General features: G+C 40.6%; 1 protein-coding gene across 1 annotated transcript; it reads right to left on the bottom strand.

Annotated features, from left to right (window-relative positions):
- Positions 1-5,676: 5,676 nt before the first annotated feature.
- On the bottom strand, positions 5,677-14,538 carry LOC138034651 (mucin-like protein). Its single transcript, XM_068881861.1, has 5 exons — positions 14,274-14,538; positions 12,358-12,476; positions 7,960-8,057; positions 7,083-7,496; positions 5,677-6,253 (listed from the first exon to the last, which is right to left on the bottom strand). The coding sequence occupies exons 1-5, from the start codon at positions 14,536-14,538 to the stop codon at positions 6,148-6,150; spliced, it is 1,002 nt and encodes a 333-aa protein (XP_068737962.1). The 3' UTR covers positions 5,677-6,147.
- Positions 14,539-15,000: the final 462 nt, after the last annotated feature.

Here is a 15,000-nt window from a genome sequence, read left to right as displayed (position 1 = left end):
AAAAAGTTGATCGAATGATGTCGAAATCGGTTTATTGACTTAAAGGCAAATTCACTTTACCTCTACTCTACCGTAACAACGACTCCAATTTGGTAATTTCAAAGTATTTAAATGAAGCTAATCCTAAAAATTTCTTGAAAGCCAACCGAATAAAAAGGCTTGCTTACTAAGAATGGCATCGACCGTCTAAACTGGCATCGCTTGCTACTGGGTTGCCAGTATGGCAATCCCAGTCGGAAAATGGCTAATATTCTCCGTGTCGGTTAAAGTCTTGCCTGTAACTCCCCTGCTAAGTGGTGTCTTTGTGCACAGAATCTCCTGTGCGTATTTTGTTAGGTCTGAGGGGATTGGGGTAATGCGTAGATTTGTCTGGTGCACACAGGAGAACATTCAATTAACCTGCAACGGCGTCCAAAGGTCATTGTCACGCGAATGCCGTTTTAGTGCATCTTTAAACAAAATATACCCTTTTGGAGCTCAAGAATGGAACGTTAATTGGGTAAACAAGACAGGTGGTGAAAAATAAATATCTGCAAACTTAAAAGCGACTAGTAATGGACTTCGACAACAATCTTTCGCCTATCGAGCCGAAATCAAAGTGAGCTGTATTTCTAATATTTTGCCAAGTGTGGTGTTATTTACAACACTGAGACGAAATGGAAAGTCCTGTGGTAACTTATGGGTTCAACAAAGACAGAAGGAGTCGAACACCTTAAGTGTTTCTGTTATCTCTGTTGTCTGGCTATTTGTATTTATTTGTACTCAACTCTGCACAGTCTTCCGGTAAAAATGGAAATTTCACTAATTCTTGTTAACCTTCAATGGCGTCGAAAGTCATTGTAACGCGAATGGCGTTTTAGTGGATCTTTAAAAAACATACCTTCATGGAGCTCACCGCCTGTCTTGTTTATCCAGTGGATAAACAAGACAGGCGGTGAAAAATAAATATCTGAAATCTATAAGCGACGAGTAATGGTCTTCGACAACAATTTCATATTTCGCCGTTGGATATCAGGTGAGGTTTGTTTCTAATATTTTTCAAACTTGGTATTGTATACAACGCTGAAATCAAATGGCAAACTTTTATGGATTGAACAAACATTGAAGGAATCGAACGCCTTGATTGCATCACAGTGTTTACTGAAGTCGCATCTTAGTTGTCTGGCAATTTACATTTATTTTGTATTCAACTCTTCAAAGGTAAAAAAAAATGGAAATGTGACAGTGAAGAATAATTTGACTGAAAGCTTGTTGTCTCTTTTGTGCTTCATTATTTACGGTCAAGGCTCTTTCGAAAAGGATTTGATGTGAACTGTCAGAAATTTCTTTAATTAAATATGCTTTGTGACACGGATTGTGTGTCTTGCTTGCACGCACGAAATTGAAACAGGAAGGGTTTTTTGCCTCTAATAGCAAATACGTTGTTTGTTTCAATAAACTTTTCGGTGGAAAAGGTTTTTGTGAGATTTCCAGCCTTTGTGAATTTAATATGTTGTGTAATTTTCGAGCTTAACAAATTTGCATACCTGGGTTGAAATGTGATACGGGAGGATTTTTGTGGTAGTACACTGTAAGCAGCACGTGCATAAGTCACGAAATAAACAGGTCTGTTAGAAGCGTGCTTGAGTTTCAACAAAATGAGCCCCAAAATCAGCAAAAGATTGTAACCCTGATGAATAATAAAATAGCTGCTATTTCCAAAACGATAGAATTACCAGGTGATAAATAGCATCGTCTTGGAGAGTAATTTTTGACTTTGCAGAAACAATGGTCAACCTCAAGAGTTGGGTGAGTGTGATCTTTGTGTTGAATTCGCACATTTCTTGTCAAACTTTATAACACTTAAAAGAAAAAGAACGCTAACAAAAACAAAAACCCGGTGTCTTGCCATCATTGGACACAGATGCTTCAATGTTTCGCGAGTAGGCATGCCGCGGTAACTTGATCACGGTGCCGGCTGAATTCGATGTCACTTGCGATTTACTGGTACAGCCAAAAGTACAATAACAAAATTGAACGGAGCAAAAATCTCCCAAAATGTTTTTCGCTGATGGTAACTTTTCATATTTGTGATTCAAAATTAATGTTGTTTTCATGTCGTAAATTTTGTTGCTGATGACAAAAATTTTATTCTCGATCGACCGCCCTGAAAATTTCCTTCTGCTCTTCCAAAAAACTGTGTATCAATATTTATTTTTCCATAATCTAATAAAACCTCTACCTTGCTTAGTTCGCATTTTTGAGCTTCTGTTACAAAGTGTTATATCTTTTTAGGTCACCCATCCAGATACTAACCCCGCCAGACAGGAGCACAACTTTCGTGTTGCAAAGCTGTCAGACGTTCAAAGTGCACGCTTAAATTTGTGGTGAAAAGAAGATGTGAGGGAACTTGAAAATGATCGACATGTCAGCCTAGAAGCCAATGTTTCTCGATTTCCTTTTATTTCCTTCAATCTGTCTGGGTTTAGTACTTTGCTAGTAACCACATGTCTCCTTAGGGGGCTATTTACCTAGGACTTCTACCATGGCACTACAATAATATACAATACTAAAACAATATCGTGTACTAATAGAGCCACATATTACGCAAAGACAACTTCAATATCCTGGAAGACAATATGTTGACAATATGGATTAAAGCGCTGTGTTACTGCACTACCACACGTAAGATGACAGGAATTTTTTTCTTTCTGACAATTTATTAATTGGCTGGTAGCCAGGTTTTTAACTTCAGAAAAAGATCTGTTTCGTCGTATAAACGTGTGAGCCAAAGTTGATCTTAAGCAGAGAGTATTCCTGGACTATAAATATTGCTTCTGTGATGTTCGGGTCTTGGATGGTTTTTGTGCCTTGGTGAATGGATTTCCTCTTATCAATATTAGAGAGGTACATCTGGGACATGGATTCCATTTGTCCGTCCTCTGTTCACGGTGTCCACAATCCGGGATCCCTGCAGGGAAACTTGATCTGCTCATGGACTCTCCTCTTAGGTCCCGGCCCCAGGCCCTTGTGGCTAGCTGCCTTCTCCGGTTCTTTGTTTCTAGTGACGTTTTTGTGCTTTTTAATTTGTAAATGGCGTGCGTTTTTATTATGAATCAGTAAAGGATGTTTTCATAAAAAAATGCTGTCAGTGGCTGCTAATTGACTGGGTGAAATGGTTGTGCGCATGCGTGATGTGTTAGTGATGGTTGGTGTTAGCGTGTGTCACCGTGCTTTTTTTGTTGTTTTTCACATTTTGTTGATCATGTTCGCATCCTTGAGGACGCTGGGCCGCGAAATGACTGTTATTACAACAGGCATCTGTCCAAACGGACGTTATCTTTTAAATCTTGCTGAAGTTTTTGACAGCGTACCCTATTAGCGGTTTTTCAAATGGTATTGCTGGTCGAGAACGATGCATTGAATGGTCTATCTTGGGGTATTTATTGATTTTTTTTATATATCAATGGTATGACTGAATGTGTATTATCCACTACAGTTAAACTTTATGCTGATGACAGTTTTTTTTTAAATAATTGATCCTATCACAACTTCGCCAAGCGGACGTTTTAATGCTGATAAGTGCGAATCATTTCGAATAACACACTCACGAGATTGAACCATGGTTATACACTTAATAAACGCCTTATATCCATAGCTCCGTAGCTTGTAGGGAGTGGACTCAAGGTAGTTCTTAGAAGAGCATTTTAACTCGGCAATCTGCCCAAATCAATTGTGCTTACGGTGCATGAAGCCACGGACGAAAAATCGATCGCGCGCAAGTGAAAGACTTACAAAGAAAACAGCTTCTACCACTGAAATACCGCTATTCCGAAAGAAGAAAACGTGTATACGTCGCTGCTGCCATAAAAATCCCTGCAGCAAATGATCGAACAAGACATCTTTGGCCGCCTTCTTGTTTGTTACTTCGCGCACTCCCGTGTGAACACACCTGGGTACCAGAAACACCATCCACCAATCAGACAAAAGTCTCCTTTGCTGTGGTACAGCACCCCCCCCCCCCCCCCTGAGAGCCAGGAAGTCCCACTGGGGCCCAGTAGGCCTTTGTAATTGAGTCAAGGTGGGCAATAGCAGGCCATTCGGGGCGGCTGCCTGCATGCTTCCATTTCACGATGTGGGAAATTGATCTGTCTGCCATCTGAGAGGTACGCAACTGTGATGGTGTCCACTGTTGGCTTCCTAACAGTTCCTCGTCCTTCAATTCTTCTTTCCCAGTGATGGCAGACCTCGAAATGCAGCTCTCTGACCACTGGGAAGGTGTCAGCTGGCCTACTTCCTTTACCGTCTCCAGGTAACTCTTTTTCCTCTTGACGCTGACAAGGCGTGCAATTTGTTTCAAAGCAAGGACGGCGTGACAACACATCTGCATTCTGATGACCTTTGCCCGCATGTCCCTGCAACATGACCCCTCGTGTCTGCCCACCAAATTAGTCATCGAGATTGAGATTCTACTTTCTCAGGTCAATTTTTCAAACAACGTGTTCCAGGTACCAGTCAGACAATGTTAGCTCTACTTTTTAATAAATTATACACAGGTTAAAGCTCATATTCTGATACCTGTTAATTATTGGCCGTGTAAGTTTATAATACACAGGTACATTAACCTTGCCTCCACTTCCTCCTTCTTATCTCAATTGATAGCGGTGTTTGTTTTGACGAAAAGTTCTTCATTGGAGATGATTCTCGGCCAGAAAGTCCTGAGAATTCTCCTAAAAATATTCTTGTTTGCAATATATCTGTCATGATTGCCTAAACACCCAAGAGTCCGCACCACATAGGAGGACTGAGGGAACGATGCTCTAGACAATCCCGCGGAATGCACGAGAGATACATGGGGAACGAGAGACCGAATAATGAATATATAAAGGGGGCGGGGATGGGGGCTGTACACTGAACAAACCAAAAGGACAATTTTATTTGAGAGACTTTTATTAGCCATTTGAAACAATTAATGGGAAAGTGATGTTATTTTAAGGTCAAAATTTTAACCTCGGACTGGGACACAGGCTCGTTTTAAACGTCGAACTTTTCATGTGCCGAATCTAATGAAAATGAGAACAATCTATTGTTTTCGTTCATTTGCATTAGATTCGGCACATGAAAAGTTCGATCCTTGAAACGGGCCTCAGTGACTCAACTGTTTTTGCTCGAGTGTTCCTAGGAGAGAACATTTCGTTGGCCAATCGTTATACTACATAAACGTAAAATCCTCTCATATTATGATCATGCATGGGCACACTAATTAATAAGCGTTAAATTATTTCTGACAACTAGATGACACATGTCCAAATTCTTAACAAACAGCAAATAAATAAACTTTAAGTCGCGAATCGTTTTCTTTTGACAATTGGGAATGGGAGCTAACGAGCAGATGTCTTTGTCAGGTAAAACAATGGTTATAGCAGACATAGTGGAGGCGATATGCAAATGTAGCAATTACTTGTCTCCGCAGCAACATTTTATGGTAATAGAGAGTTTTAGATTCTGGTACGAGAACGGGTACGAATACGAATTTTTCTCATAAAACAACAGTGAGCGCGCGCAAACCAGCGCCATTTTGGCGGCAAAAACGTGACACCGTTGTCATTTTAGTACGAGGTTTTGCAAAAATGTCGTCCCGTCAAAACAAGTCGCCAAAACGGTAGCGGTTTTGGCATTTTTTCGATCAGGAAGAGGCTCAGTTACCAGCAATAAGAATAACCGAGCAACCTATGCTGCTAACAAAGAGCAAGATTAATCGTCCGGGTTATAAATGTTCTCAGTATTTTCGCTAAAACGGGCAGTCAAATCTCGTACTCGTTCTCGTACTCGTCCTAGAATCTAAAGGTCTGTAATATTTGCTCCTAGTAAATTTCATGGTTCCTCATTTGACAATCTTGCACAGCGAGATAGATAACCAGGCGGTATACAATGGAATCTAAATTTGCAGACATCCGCGTTCGAAATGCAACTACTGCAGTGGACACAGTCCTTCACACCGTTATACAAAAAAAAAAAACCTAAAATTACAAAAATCGCCCTATTATATAAAATTACGCCGCGCAACGCTGATGGATTATTTACCTTTAAAATTAAGTTCGACCTTTTATCATTATTTTCTGCCTTTAACAAACAGTTGTTGCTTCTTCGGATACGGTTTTCATTCTTTCACTTTGGCTGGTCGCTGTTGTATCCATGATTGATGGAACCAGGAAGGACTTCCATTTCCACCTTCGATTTGTCTTGCGGAGAATCTGCAATGCGCTTGGGAATTCTTTTAAACATTATGCAAAACAGGAAAATAAAGGGATTAATAATCAAATTATGAATCTTAAGCATGTGAATCTCTCAACTTATATCTTCTTACACAATAGACATTTCAGTTTATTCATCAATGATGGAAAGGTGTAGCCCGTGGGAATTTCATAAAGAACGTAAGTTGCTTGGCAACGGACGAAAGGACAACTGAAAGCCATAGTCCCAGGCACGAATCGAACCTAAGACCTCCGTAACACAGATCGAATGCTCTACACATTGAGCTACTGGAACTTACTGGAGAGCTAGGTTGTTTTATCTAGATCCTGAATCGCCTAGTTATATCTAAATCTATCTAGGTCCTGAACGACCTACAGCAGCTCTTCAGTGAGTTCTAGTAGCTCATAGGTAGAACATTCGGCCGTTGTTACGGAGGTCGGAGGTTCGATTCCAGCCTTGGACGCTTTTTATATACATTTTAATTTGTAGTCGTAGGATGCGTTTTGACCCGCATTTCTTATTCCACGTTTTGACTTGAATTAACTGATTTCAATTGATTTGATCAGGCCACTGCTTATCTATACTTCAACTCCTTTCCTGGAGTGTAGAAAAGCACTTCGAGAGAAAAGTAGCTTGCTCAAGACCATAACTCATTCGTCCATTTAGGGATCAACCCGTTTTCTCATGCAATTACCATAACACTTCCGAGGTTACCAGGATACGAAGCAGAAAATTGTACAAAAATTATTCGATTGTTCTTAGGCCGGCATCAAATCGTTATTTTTTCATGGACTGATTTCTCGTAATAAATATAACAAATGGGGTAAAGATCACCAGTTTTGTCCTACCTGTTCTTTGGATTACTGCATTTCAGTATGATTATAACAGCAATGATAATGACCAACAGTACGCCAGCAACGGAACCCGCAATGATGTAAGGCATCTTGTAAGAGTCCTTCTCAATGGGCCTAGATGGAGCTACTGTTGATGTTACCATTGTTGACGTTTCAGCGACGAGGGTTTGCACGCTCGAAATGTTACCATTAATGGAGTTTGAAATGTCTGCCATAGACCCTTTAACGATGGAAACGAGGTTGTCTTTCGTGATAGCGTCAACATTGGAAGTTCCGGGTGGAAATTGCAAGTAAAATGCTAAGCTTGCCAGTAGAGGATCCATAAAGATCTGTTTTGGGTAGCCTGGAAGAATGTGAACTTGGTCTTCTGTGAAGATGATGAAGGAAGTTGCCCTCTTACGGCGAGCACTGAACAAGCCATAAAAAAAAGGAACATAAACTACCACATCACCGATTAACTATAATTTTAAATTTTCTGTTGCTTTTTGTTTGTTTGTTTTCCTTTTTTATCTTTTTCCTGGTCGTTTTTGTATTTACAGTAGACATCTGGGAAACACAAGCAAACGTAAAATTTGTTTAAAGGTGTCAAAAATACCACTTCTTTGCAGAATCTTAAGAAAGATAACATTAGAAGTCTTTGGCGGGTTATTTAGTTATCTTTTTAGTCATTTTATATTTCTTCCTTAACTCAACAAGCGATGTTAATATTGATGTAAGGCAAAGAAAAGCTTAGCTCGCGCGAGCAAGTCTGAAAGCCCTAACCTTATTCAAATGGAGCTACTTTACTTAAAGGAACAAAACAACTGAGGGAAAGAAGAAACAGAAGGAACAGGAAAGTGAATGGAAAAACAGAAAAAGCAGAAAAATGTACCTGGTAGGTGTAGATCTGCAGTCATCCGTTTCTGAGCAGTGCTTCGTTGCTGCTGTTGCAACTGCAGCCTTGAATGCTGCTTGTAGAGGCTGGTCCCACTGAAAAGGAATAGCAAAGAATATCCAAGACAGATCTCTTAAACGAGGCACATGTTGTGACTGGGACAATTATATAGCGCAAAGTGTTTTCTTTACTCAGTATCGCAAATTTTCATTTCAGGTTCACGTAGCGAGACTTTGTAACAAAATGATGTGCTAATCTGGGAAACGTTTCTTCGGGATAAGGACTAAAAATTATTCAGAATTCCATGTTTGGCTTGACAAAGTAGTTATGAGGGACATTCTACTTAAAAAAGCAAACGGGTAACTCCCGCCGAAGTACACTAGCGTACGAAGCGCGCACGAGCGCGAAAGCTTCAAGTCTCCCGATTTTGGGCAGGCGCCAGTTCTCTCTCGATTCTATCCGCGCGTTCGGCGAATGAATAAAAATAAAAGGCTGTGGACAGTACCTCCAAAACAGTCAATAAATCCTTTTACGTTAATTATACAAAACGAAAGGGGAAGAAAACAAGGAAACACAAGGAGTGGCTGACAACAGAAACATGGGCACTGAATACCGAGAGAAAACGACTAAAGGACCGTATCAACCAAACACAAGTCCAAGAAGAGAAGCAGGAACTGCAAGCATGTTACTGGGACAAAAACCCGGAAGTAAAAAGAAGCGCAAGATCAGACAAGAAAAGCTTCATTGAGGAGCTGACCCAGGAAGCAGAGACCGCAGCGGACCAAAGAAACACGAAAAGACTATATGAGATCCCGAGGACGCTCGCTGGAAAACGAACAGCAAACCTAGTCGCCCAGTCAAAGACAAGAACGGCAATGCCATTTCAAGGGAGGAAGACCAAGATGGGCAGAACACTTCAACGAAACACTCATCAGGCTTGCACCGTCTGTTCCGTTTGATATCCCCCACCTACTGAACTCCTTGCTATTAACACCAGCCCACCTACCAAGTATGAGATCATCAAGGTCATAAATTCACTGAAGTCAGGCAAAGCAGCAGGCCCTGATGGCATACCACCTAAAGCTCTGAAGGCAGACATCCAGACTTCAACTAACATCCAGCACGCACTCCTACACAAGATCTGGGAGCAAGAGAGAGTGCCAGAAGACTGGAAGAAAGGTGACCTCGTGAAGCTGCCGAAGAAAAGGGACCTCTCATCCTGCAACAACTGAGGAGGAATCACGCTGTTGTCTATCCCAGGGAAAGTACTGACGAAAGTCATCCTAGAGAGACTAAAGGCAGTACTGGACAAGACACTTCGGGATGAACAGGCTGGCTTCCGGCAAGACAGATCATGCATAGACCACATCGCCACAATGCGTATCAACATTGAGCAGACCCTGGAGTGGCAGACCCCCCTGTACTCAGTCGTCGTCGACTTTCAGAAGGTGTTTGACAGCGTCGACAGGAATGTCATCTGGAGACTGATGCACCACTACGGTTTTTCCACCAAAGTTCGTTTCATCCAACGACTGTATGAAGATGCCACCTGGCAAGTCATCCATGATGGGAAGCTGACGGAACCCTTCTTCGTACAAACCGGCGTTCGTCAGGGATGTCTGTTGTCGCCAACGATCTTCCTGTTGTGGTCGACTGGATAATGCAGCAGGCCATGGCAGGCAGGAGAACTGGAATACAGTGGACTTTCACGAGGCAGTTGGAAGACCTGGACTACGCAGACGACATCAGCCTTCTCTCCGACAGATATCAAGCCGATCAAGAAAAGCTATGCGGTGTTGCAGAAGAGGAGGAGAAGACTGGCTTCCAAATCAACATCGGGAAGACGGAGGTCATGAGGGTGAACAACAAAAAGCAAGACCCAGTGCGACTACACCAAGAAAGCATCAAAGTCGACAAGTTTGTTTACCTGGGCAGTGTAGTCAGTAAGGATGGGGGCATAGACGAAGACATCAAGTTCCGAATCAACAAAGCACGACAGGCCTTCAACACCATACGGCCAATCTGGAGATCAACAGCTTTCTCGCTTCACAACAAGATCCGGATCTTAAACACCAACGTCAAGTCGGTCCTACATTACGGCTCAGAAAACGGTCGGGTAACAAAGACCCACAAACTCCAGACTTTATTAACAGATGTCTCAGGAACATCCTCAACATCAAGTGGCCGGAAGTCATCTCAAATAAACAACCGTAGGAGAGGACCAGACAAGCCCCAATCGAGTCCGAGATCAAGAAACGACAAGAAGATCTTTTAGATCTCATAACCGTGCTTTAAAAATTTATCTTTTTTCTTACCACTGTAATCGCAACGTAGTGCACATTCCAAAACAGTAGTGCACATTCCAAAACAGTCCTTGTTGAGTCACAGATGACTATAGACACAACATCACCTGATCAATCTGTAGCATAACAACCGACAACGACTGCACACGATCTTATTGCACCATCACTTATAGCCATTGTGAAAACTCCGATTGCAACATAGTAAGTCGTAGCCATTGTGAAATCTCTGATGATGTAATGGTCTTAATAATCTGGAACTTTCTTCGGATATGTATGGGTATGAACGATACGACAATAACAATATTAACAACTTACAGCTTCCTTTCTTAAAAATCACGATTATTTTTTTTTACATGAGTAAAGCGGTAGCAAAGTAGTCACATGAGTCACACAATTGATTTAGTACGGTGGTTATTTCCCTACCAATGAAAGTTGCAACGTCGACACATTCAACGGATGACGTAATGACCTTTTATGCATTCAATACTTGCTTCCAATCAAACACTTCAATAACACAAAAAGTCAATATATTTTGTACTAAATAAAGAGTGCAATATTCATGAAATTTTAAGTACATTAACGTTTTAACAGCTTTTGGTGAATAAACATCATAAGTTGCGTGATTCGAAGTGCCACTGACTATATGACCGAGTAGAATTTTGGGTCTGCTCACCAACAAAACTAAATTTTATCTGTTTTCTTACCACTATAGTCGCAACGTAGTACACATTCCAAAGCATTCCTTGTTGATTCACTGATGACTATAGACACATAATCACCTGATGAATCTGACAACAACGACTGCACACAAACTTATTGCACCATTACTTATAGCCGTTGTCAAATCTCCGATTGCACCATCAGTCATAGCTGTTGTGTAATCTCCAATGACGTAATAGTCTTAGCTTTCTTTCTTAAAAGTTATGATGACATATTTCAATAACACAAAAATATATATTTTGCTCTGAATAAAGAGCGGATTATTCATAAAATTTAAGTATATTAACGTTTTAACAGCTTTTTGGCGAATAAACATCGTAAGTTGCGTGACTGGAAGTCCCAATGACTATGTGGCCGAGTGAAAGTTTCGTTCAGCTCGCCGACGAAACGAAAAAAACAAGATCTTTTAGATCTTATAAACGCGCTTTAAAAATTTAGCTGTCTTCTTACCACTATAGTCGCAACGTAGTGCATATTCCATAGCAGTCCTTAATGATTCATTGATTACTGTAGACACAAAATCACCTGATCAACCTTTAGCGCAACAATTCACAACAACGACCTCACACGATTTTATTGCACCGTCACTTATAGCCGTTGTAAACACTTCGATTGCAACATCAGTCGTAGCCGTTTTGAAATATCCGATGACGTAATGGTCTTAATTAATCTGGATCTTTTTTCGTATTTGTATGGATATGAACGATACGAGAATAACACTATTAACAACTTAGAGCTTTTTTTCTTAAAAATCACGATTAAATGTAATTGTTTTTTACACGAACAAAGGGGTAGCAAAGTAGTCACACAAGTCACATAATCAAAGAATTACGTTATCCACGGCTATCTTTAGTACGGCGGTTATTTCCCTACCAATGAAAGTTGCAACGTCAACACATTCCATGAATGACATACTGGCTTCTTATGTATTCAATACTTGCTTCGAATCATGCACTTCAATAACACAAAAAATATTTTGTATTAAATAAAGAGTGGAACACTCATAAAATTTTAAGTACATTAACCTTTTAACAGCTTTTGGCGAATATACATCAACGTGCAGAGCAACAACCACGCTCGGCCAATGGCCGCGCGGTTAAAAATGGGGATGGATCGGTCACACGCTCTGCAAGCCTGTCTCTAACGTCACCAGACAAGCCCTTGAATGGAGTCCACATCGGAAGCGGAAGGTGGGCCGACCAAAACAGACCTGGTGCAGAAGCGTTGACGCTGAAGTGAAGGCAGCTGGTAAGACGAGGACCGAGATGGAGAGGATTTCCCAGAACCATGTTCGTTCAAGGGGTGTTGTGGCGACCCTTTGTTCCCTAGGGAATTCAAAGGCATGTTAATACAAAGGAAAATATTATCCAACCTGAGACACATTTAACCCCAGTATCTGCAACTCGACAGACTGGCTTCTCTCCTCGTCAGATGGTGTTAGCGGTTCTTCGGCAGGCGGAGGCGGAGGAGGTTCAGTTCCCTTTTCAAGTCCTTTCAGCAAATAGACAAACATGTATTTCAAAACTAGTACACTTTACATTGACACAACGTTATTAAACATAGTAATTCAGAACACTAGAAGTCATGTTTAGTTCTTCTAATATGAAAAATGCCCAAACAGAGATGTATCCCTTCTTGAAAAATTTGGGAGGTTCAGCTAATTAATATTCAAGAATTAATATTCGATCTATTGCCTCTTAATTGCGGCTGTCGTACCCTTTCAGATTTCTAAATTGCACAAAAATAAAACCAGACGTTGCATGAAGCTTACAGTGGGTTGCCAGTGGTAAGTGTTACACAAACACAAAAAAACTGAATTGGGTGGTATTGAACTGCAGCGTTCTAGTTATTTTTTTCAAGTGGGGGGTCATTAAGACCATTTGAGGGGTCACCCAAGCGTCGTGCCAGCAGAGGCCCTTTGGCTCACACATTCAGACGTTTAATTATTTTGTAATGTCCTGTCCAATTTTGAGGTCTTTCAATTTTTTTAGCTTTGTTAATAAATTCAGTATAAAGATAAAAAGTGTGTGCATTTGTGACAAATGCGCACACTTTCTTTAAGACTTATCGAGTACGAGAAATAACATATGTCGATTTCCTTCGATGAAAATGCAACTTGTGGGTTTTCACTTTTCGACATCATTTTAAAGAAAGTGACCCTTCAATATGCAAGGTGCAGACATCTTGGCGAAATTTTTCACCCACACTGATGCGTTGTTGCTGTAACCCTAAGCCGAAAACATGCGAGAGCCTTAACTGGTTTTTGCAAATGATAATGATAATGATAATGATAATGATATGGATAATAATAATAAAGCACACAAATATGCGTAGGAATTGGAGATAAGTTTATCTCTTAGGTATCCAAATCCTTCACTTACTTTAGCTAGAAGACCAAAGGTAGAAGCTGGGGAACGAAGATCAAACACTTGAAGCGTACAATGATAGATAAGCTACAGGAGACGATAAAGGCAGAGAATTGGCACGGGCAGTTATTCACTTAGCGTGGGAATGATGAAGAACTTAGTCAAGATGCGTGTTTTGCATGGATGAAGGGTTACCCATCGGCACCCACCCATACAGTTGCAGGCATGATCGAACTCTACGAACAACTCTTGCCAACTTAAGTGTAAACAACACAGAAGACCAAAACAAGCCAGGGAGACGTAAGGGAACGACAAAACGGTACACCAGTAATAGCTTAAACTTGGTGGAAGACGTTATTTCGCAAATTCTTTTCTTGGACACTAAACCGTTTGTTATTTTTACGGATGAGTTATTTTAAGTGGATGCTTATTTTTAAAAGGTGGTTTAATCCTTTTTTCATTTGTTCAGGAGTGAAACTCGACTTTTTATTCTCAACTGAAAATAAGTAAGAATCATCTGTTCTCTTATTGGAAATAATCTTATTGGAAATAATCGATTTGTTTGTTTGTTTGGCTTTAAAATGCGAGCGAACAAGAGTTTTTTTTACTCCGTTTGCCTAACTGTTTTCTATGTGCCTCGAAAGTGACAAGAAAATTTTGCCCTTATGTTACAAACACGTCATCAATCGCAATGAGCTCTCGTAAAAGGGAGGAGAAATATCGCTAGCTTGTGTTTAAGAAGTTTGCCGATCCTGGTTACAAGCCAAGCTGGTGTGTTTCAATGAAATACATCCAAATGTAAATGATCACGTTCTAAGAGATAAAGTGGGATAAAGTACATCAATAGAACTCTTTTTTTGACCTTGAACCGACGAAGACGAATGAAAGCTGATAAAGGTAATATTTTATGACCAATATTTACCTCCCTCTACGGTCCTGACAGTGAATATCTGACTTCCTTTGAAACTGAATGCTCTTCTCCCCGGGTGAACTGTTACAGCCAGGACCTGTACACTGTATTCAGTTTCTGCTCTAAGTCGCAGTACCTCTAACTGCGTCCGTGTTCCATTATAATTAGCTATTGCCACAGTCGGTCCAGCATCGTTATTAGTTGGTGTACATACAACAGCATAAAAGGCAAGAATATAAGGATGATCGGGAACATAGTAAGCCCAAGAGACGTTCATGCTTGAATTTTTACGCTGAAGATGCTGATGTTCCAGTCGTTAACTACTGGAACTAAAAGAAATAGGAGAAAATGGTTATTGCATAAATGATGTTAAAAATTCGGATTAGTGAATACCCTACGAAGCTTAAGCCTTAACCCTTACACGTTCCAGCAAAATCATATCCTCGCTGCGATGAAATGAAGGGTACGTCGCATCCCCTTGGGTTTTTATTTTGGATATACATGTAAAAACCGTTTTGTGTTAAACAGGCTGCCGACGATTTTTTTTAACTAGGACAGCCCATTTCCGAGTTCCCCTAAGCCTCCCTATCAAAGCGATGCCTTGTGCACAACCGTTCATATGAAAATGAGTTTAATTTGCATGTGAATGAAATTTTACTTTCATATGAAAGGATCAGCACTAAGACTCACTTTGAGAAAGAGGCAAGGTAATTCGGAAATGGCCTAATGCTTCTTGTTG

The sequence above is a fragment of the Montipora capricornis genome, unplaced genomic scaffold (assembly GCF_036669925.1).
Source record: "Montipora capricornis isolate CH-2021 unplaced genomic scaffold, ASM3666992v2 scaffold_148, whole genome shotgun sequence".
Lineage (NCBI taxonomy): Eukaryota > Metazoa > Cnidaria > Anthozoa > Scleractinia > Acroporidae > Montipora > Montipora capricornis.
This window is presented reverse-complemented; position numbering and strand designations above follow the sequence as displayed.